The following is a 7,395-nucleotide window of genomic DNA, read 5'->3' as shown; positions in this document are numbered from 1 at the left end:
ATCTACTTTGTCGATGCCTCATGCTTCGATGCGGAAGACAAACTTTTTGCTTCAGTCCAGACAGAAACGCTAACCCTTTTTTCCAAAATATATTTGAAAATCATGTACAGCTTTGCTAGAAAATTTATTAATTGAAATTAGTTTTTCAACGATTTGGTTGTAATTTTGTATATATTCGGTTCTCATTTGGTCCATGTTTAAAATAATAGCCCAGTTTTAATCATATTTCCTTTTTAGATTTTAAATTAAAACACATTTCAAATTTTTATAACAAAAAATGGCAACAACTCATTTGTTTTATTTCTTCTTGTGTTTCTTTTTCTTCTTTTTGTCAGATTTCTTCGACTTTTTACTTGATTTACGATTATGATCTTTGTGTTTTTTATGTTTATGATCCGATGAAGATTTCTTTTTCTTTGATTTTTTAGAACGCTTTTTATGTTTGACACTATTGTCATCTGAACTTGAGCTGTCACTTGATGTGCTGGAATCATCGGAACTATCAGAGCTATCATGTCTGGAAGATTTCTCTACCCATACTTCATTTATATAACCAGAGGGTTTATGTTTATTAAATAATTCCAAAAGTTTGGCATCCACCGAGGCAGCAGATGTGGAAGATGATGATGGTGGGGACACCTTTTCTTCATTTGTTTTGGGTTTTGATGGCAAAGCGGGACCATAAAGTTCTGAGGTGGAGTTGGTAGTTGTTGAGGAAATGGAAGATGAAAATGTGGAATTTGCATTGGCAACCTTGGGTTCCCTTGATGATTTGGGTTGAAAGCGAATTTTTGTCGGTTCATTTTCGGGTTTGGATTCAATAGCTTTTTCTTTTGGTTTTTCCACAACAGTTATTGTTTCCTCTCTTTTTTCTTGCTCTTCTTCTGTGGGCTTTACTGTTTCCTTTACATTGCTAGTGGGTACATTAAATAAAGCCTTGAAAATACCCCTGGGAGGGGAGTTATTTCTCAGCAAATTTGCCGCTGCTGCATTTAAAGGTTTACTTAGGGGATGAGAAATATCACTTGTGAGTTGAGAGGACATATCCTTCTTTTCTTCTTGTTTTTCTTCTTCTTCTTCCTGATCACTTTCACTATCCGAAAATATGGATTTAAATAGTTCCTTCTTTTCGGTAATTGGTTTATCGAAACTTTCCACAACTTGTTTTTCCAAATCTGTTTTGGGTTTAAAAACAAAATTGGATTTTTCTACAGTTGTTGTGGGTGTTGTTTCTGTTGCTTTGCCCTGCAAAACATTTTCCCATTCTAAATTGACAGTCTCTTCCTTTTCCTCTGTTATTTTGGGAGTGTCATTGTGTTGTTGCTTCACCAATTCTTGGGGTTTCTCAATATTCTTGGGTATAATAACCGGAGTTTGAAAATCTTCCTTTCGATTAACTGAGGTTTCCAAATAATCAAATACAGACATTTTGTTTTTACTTTTGGATTTTTTCTTTTCATCTTCCATGAGACCACCATAGGGTTCGGCAATATTATACCGTTTGCATAGCAGACTGTGGGGTTTCCACATCATCTTGGTGCGTTCCACCACAATGGGTTTGGAGGTGTCTTTTTCAATTTCAGCAACTTTTTGTTCAGCCTGTACTTGGGATTCGGTAACAAATCTAAAATAAAATAAGAACAAATGGTTTAAGGACATTATACAGGCATAGTTAAAAAAAGAGGACCCTATAAAGGCGTAGATGTTTAAAAAATATTTTTTTGATTACCCTATATAGGCGTGGACTTTAAAAAAAACTATTTTTTTGAGGACCTGATATATAGGCGTGGATTTAAAAAAAATATATTTTTTTGAGGCCTGGATTTTTACAAAGTATTTTTTAGGCCCTATATCGGCGTGGATTTTTAAAAAGTATTATTTTGAGGACTCCATACAGGCGTGGATTTTGAAAAAAATATTTTTAATGACCCTATATAGGCCTGGATTTTTACAAAGTATTTTTGAGGACCCTATATAGGAGTGGTTTTTAAAAGGCATTTTTTGAGGACCCTATATAGGCGTAGATTTTTAAAAGGCATTTTTTGATGACCCTATAATAGGCGTAGATTTTTAAAAATTATTTTTTGAGGACCCTATATAGGCGTAGATTTTTAAAAGGCATTTTTTTAAAAAGTATTTTTTGAGGACCCTATAAAGGCGTGGATTTTTAAAAATTATTTTTTGAGGACCCTATATAGGCGTAGATTTTTAAAAGGTATTTTTTGAGGATCCTATAAAGGCGTGGATTTTTAAAAATTATTTTTTGAGGACCCTATAAAGGCGTGGATTTTTAAAAAGTATTTTTTGAGGACCCTATATAGGCGTAGATTTTTAAAAGGTATTTTTTGAGGACCCTATAAAGGCGTGGATTTTTAAAAATTATTTTTTGAGGACCCTATATAGGCGTAGATTTTTAAAAGGTATTTTTTGAGGACCCTATAAAGGCGTGGATTTTTAAAAATTATTTTTTGAGGACCCTATATAGGCGTAGATTTTTAAAAGGTATTTTTTGAGGACCCTATTAAGGCTTGGAGTTTTACAAAGTATTTTTTGAGGACCCTATATAGGCGTTGATTTTTAAAATATATTTTTTGAGGACCCTATAAAGGCGTTGATTTTTGAAAAGTATTTTTTGAGGACCCTATAAAGGCGTGGATTTTTAAAATTTTTTTTCAAGTTTTTAAAATTACATTTTCAATTAATTTTAAAACCATATCTTCCTCACCTATCCGACATAATCCCTTTCAAAGGTCGATATAATTTTTTCGCCTGTACAAATTCCTTCCTCTCCATTTGCCGATCCCACAGCGACAGCTCTATGGGTTGGATATCGTTCAGAAAGGCATCTATCTCCGAATCGCTTTGTAAATTGGCTGCCAAGAATTTCTCATAACGTTTCTGTTTGGCTTCATCATTGGCGAAAGGTTTGAAGGCCGAAGAAATTTCTTCAGCTGATAAAGGTGGTGCCGGCTTCTCTTCACCCTCCAGCGTTATAATACCTCCCCTCTGAAAACTGGAAGATTTAGCCGAAATTTTCTCCAATAAATCTTGAGTTTTTTGTTGACGTTGCTTTTGCTGCCTTTGTAGCTCCTCAATGGTGGGCTTTACCACAGTTGGTGGTACGAAATTCCCCTGCTCTTTTTTCTTGATTTCTTCACCCAAAAGTTCTGCTCTCTTTTCCCTCGTCATTTCCGTTTCATCCGACTGCTCTTGAGGTTTAGCAAATTTTCTATCCAATTGTCGCTGTGATCTCGGATCTAATGGTTCGAAGCGTGATCGTTTCTCATACCAATTTCGTGGCTGCCAACCAAATGGTACTTCGATTTTATATTCCAAACGCCTTTCGGGATTCAAATCAATGTGGAAATCTTCAAAAATCAATTCATCGGGGGTTAGAGATTTTTTCGATTTCTTGGGTTTCTTTTTATCTTCCAAACTGAAATCGTAACGTGCCAAATCATCGGTGGCATAGACATCTTCATCGTCATCCTCCTCCAGGGCACCCACACCAAATGCCTGGCCGGCAAAGGAGATTTTTTGATTATTTTTACCCACCATCTCAAGGGGTTTGAATAAATTGAAATGTTCTTTTGGGCCTGTTGAAGTAGTAGATGTTTGACTACTTCCACCCAATACTGAATGGCGACTTAGGGGTTTATAACCCAAACCATAACGATCTTCTTTAACCCCATACGGAATGGGTTCAAAATCTTCGGGGGCAAATGTTATGTCATTCTCATCAGAATCTCCATCGTCATCATCATCCTCCTGATCATCGTCGTCGCTATCAAGCCCGCCAGCTTTATTTGTCGGCAACTCACAGCCATATTTTTCCAATAGATACAATTCCTTTTTGTTACGTTCTCTGGCTTTTTTCTTTTCCTTGCGTGTTTGACGTGGACCCAAACCCTGGCCCGGTCTCCAACCCCATGATTTTAATATCCTTACGGATACTTTATCCTTTACCGGCCTTAATAACTGTTGCAATACCGGTTCTCCTGGTATCGCCTTTAAATCACTTTGTAAAAATTTCCTTTTCCTTTGTTCTTTAGACGTCTCAGGGCCGGTGTAGTCTTCTTGTATTTGCAGGCCTTTGGGTGCTATACCAAACTCCCCCAAATCTTCATCATCCATAAAATCCTCCGGACGTTGGCTATGCGGCCAGAGGCTTTTTCGGAACGTGAACTCTTAAATGATTGTGGGGTCCAACCTTCTTTGGAGCCAACGGTATTCCAATATCCGGCACTAAAACCGCCGGTAAAGGCACCGTGGAAGCGTCGCCTTCCCTGATCATCGGTGGCTATTTGATCTTGGACATAGACAGGTTTTTTAGTGGGCACCACCTCATCTGCAAGAGGAAGATATGGTATGAGGAAATTTTTTTCAAACGTGTGGGAACAACTTACCAAACTCCAGCATTGGCAGAGGTGTGCCATATTTGTGCAGATCCACATCGGAAGTCATTTTTTTTTTTTATTCTATATTTTAATAGAAATTGTGCAGGAAGAAGCACCTCCTATTCTGCCTCTCAATCTTTACAAATAATGCTTCATTTTACTTAACATTCTCATTACAATGATAACACATACGGCAAACGTTGGCACTCCAAGTAAATTGGTGACACAATTTACGAATGAAGAGAAGCCGAAAACGTATAATGTTATGAATGGGGAATTGGCATAACAGCCGATTAAGGTTCATGTTACGAATTTGGAGAAAGAAATAAATGAGAGACAACATGTTTTCTCTTTCATAACAAGTAATGTGAATTTAGCGTTTTTTACATTTGTTTATACGTTAAAAAGGCATTTGCAGTAGGACTTATATACAATGGAATTGACTATATAAGCACACTGGGTTAACGAAATCTGGTACAATGTAAACGTAAACATACTATAAGTTTCATGTTACTAATTTGGGTAATGTTTTAGTTTAAAAGTTATAAATGTATATGGATTTCCAGCAAGGGGTGTTATTTTGAATTATCCGGTAGTATTTAATTCCATTATCAAACACAAATAGATTTTTCTTCGTTCTATAAGTCGAACTTAAAACTGATTTAAAAGTGCGTCGGTCTTGTGCGCAGTTCTTCCAATTTGAAAGACCATGTCTCGATATGTCTTTCCATCGAATTCATGGCCTTCCCCTTTCTGCGTGACCCTTCAGTGGGCTCGCTTCTATATGCCTTTTGAGTTGGGGCATCATCATCCATTCTCACAACATGACCTAGCCAACGTAGTCGCTGCAGCTCGATACTTCTGGCTATGTCGATGTCCGTGAATACATGGTACAACTCATGGCGAATATGGCCGTCGACGCAGATCAGCTCATTGATCTTCCGGAGAATTTTTCTCCCAAACACTCCAGAAGCTGCTTCATCTGCTTGCGCAAGTATCAGTGCTTCAGTATGAGCTTCTTGTAGAGTGTGAGTTTGGTCAGGCGAGAGATGGCCTTGTTTTTAAATTGCTTACTCAGACCATAGTGGCATCTGTTGGCCATCACTATTCTTCTTCGGATTTCAAAGCTGATTTTAATAGTTTTGTTTATGGCGGTACCGAGGTATATAAAATCGTTCACCACCTCGAATCTGTAGTTTTTAAGTTCCCTTGTTATCCGAGTCTACTGGACGTCCTGAGCTTGGTCTTCTCGCCATTTACTGCCAGTCCCACTTTGGCAGACTTCTTCTCAATTCGTTCAAGGATGGTTGTTACCGCTGGCAATGTACGATCCATTATATCGATGTCGCCGGCATAGGCGAGTAACATATGATGTTTGGTGTACAGAGTGCCATTTCTGTTCACATTTGCATCTCGTATGACCCTTTCCATCAGGATATTTAAAAGTTCACACAACAAATTGTCACCTTGTCTGAATCCTCGTTTGGTATTATGGTGCTTTCCGACATTAACTGCTGATCTTGTGCCAGTTAGTTGACGAATAGGTGGAATGTGTCGATGTATTTTTCGTGAGCCTTTTCCAGGATTTGTCCCAGTGTGGACATCTGGTCTTTAGCAAATTTACCAGGTCTGAAGCCGCATTGTTATGGTCCAATAATGTCATTGACCATTGGCTTCAGTTGTTCACACAGCACGCTGGATAGCACATTATATGCGATGGGAAGGAGATTAATTCCTCTATAGTTGGCGCATATTGTCTTGTATCCCTTTTTGTGCACGGAACACAAGATGCAGAGGTTCTAATCAGTGGGCATGTATTCTTCTAGCTAAATTGCACTGTGCATGCTCTTGATCAGCGTTTGACCACCGGTCTTGATCTATCGACACCTGCTGCTTTATTATTCTTCAGCCGATTAATTGCTATTCTAACCTCATCTTGGCTAGGTGGAATACAAACTATACCGTCATCTCTAATTGCTTCTGGGATATCGCCTACACCGTTACTATTTGATACCAGAAGCTTTGCAAAATGCTCCTTCCAGATCCTCAACACACTGTCTGTATCTGTCACCAGGCTTCCTTCTTCATCCCTGGAGGAAATAATACCTCTTTAAATGTTGTTGATTCTAGAAGGAATTGAGGCGTATGCATTTTCCATGTCGTAATTGTGCTATGAATATCTGTGTTTGCCTTGATAGCTGTCTATCCTATGCACCATATGGAAGGAGGATGGTTTTACATACCCAAATGTTCTACTGTCTGAAAGATTACGCCTGTACGACCTTCTTGTAAGTTGTGGTGGTACCTCCGTCTCTGAAAGATTTCTTATACGACATAGCACACTTCCGTATAAACCTCCGTTGAAAATAGAACTCAAAATTCATAGTGTATGTTACAAAATTAATAGATCCAATCTTTCAAATAAATACATTACCAAAATTTTCAGGACATTTCCTTTTAAATTGCATATACTATTATTATTTATTATCTCCCAGATGCTACACTTCCTATAAAACATTAAGTTCTTCCAGCTTGGCTCTTAAGGGATCGTACGAACATGCTCAACACTTTTATTAACCAAGACCGTCGACTCTGGTGGGTTATTTAGTCATACATCAGGTATTCTTTGTTTTTAAGCACCTGCAAGTGTGCAAATCCTGATATCCCTTTACATTCATGTTATTTTCCAAAAGTGCAGGAATCTTCTCATTTTTTACTATTTTTGGCGATATTATTAAGGTTCTGGAAGAATATTTTTCAAAGGTCTTGCAGGTTCTGGAACAGATATTCAATGAATGGATCATAAGGTTTGTACTGGACAAAAATTTGTGGTAAGAATGCATGACAACACCTCCGTTTCAGGTACATTGTAACCATCGCAACACTGTAAGGTACTGTAATGGGTTAGTTTTTCCAGGATCGCAGCGATCATTTCTATTCAGTATGAAAAATTAACAACGTCTTACAGACATAATTGACCATTACTTCTGATCTTTTT

At 37.7% G+C, this 7,395-nt stretch overlaps 1 protein-coding gene across 1 annotated transcript; it reads right to left on the bottom strand.

Moving 5' to 3' along the window:
* Positions 1 to 269: 269 nt before the first annotated feature.
* Positions 270 to 4,436, bottom strand: LOC133337378 (G patch domain-containing protein 1 homolog). The gene is given in 3 exon segments (XM_061545607.1): positions 270 to 1,624; positions 2,726 to 4,158; positions 4,161 to 4,436. Coding segments are annotated over 3 exon segments (3,036 nt in total). The 3' UTR covers positions 270 to 297.
* Between the last annotated feature and the right edge of the window lie 2,959 nt (positions 4,437 to 7,395).

The sequence above is a fragment of the Musca vetustissima genome, unplaced genomic scaffold (genome assembly GCF_032173495.1).
Source record: "Musca vetustissima isolate MV318-11 ecotype Yass unplaced genomic scaffold, APGP_CSIRO_Mvet_v1 utg31854, whole genome shotgun sequence".
Lineage (NCBI taxonomy): Eukaryota > Metazoa > Arthropoda > Insecta > Diptera > Muscidae > Musca > Musca vetustissima.
The sequence above is the reverse complement of the archived record's forward strand: the minus strand, read 5'-3'. Positions and strand labels throughout refer to the sequence as shown.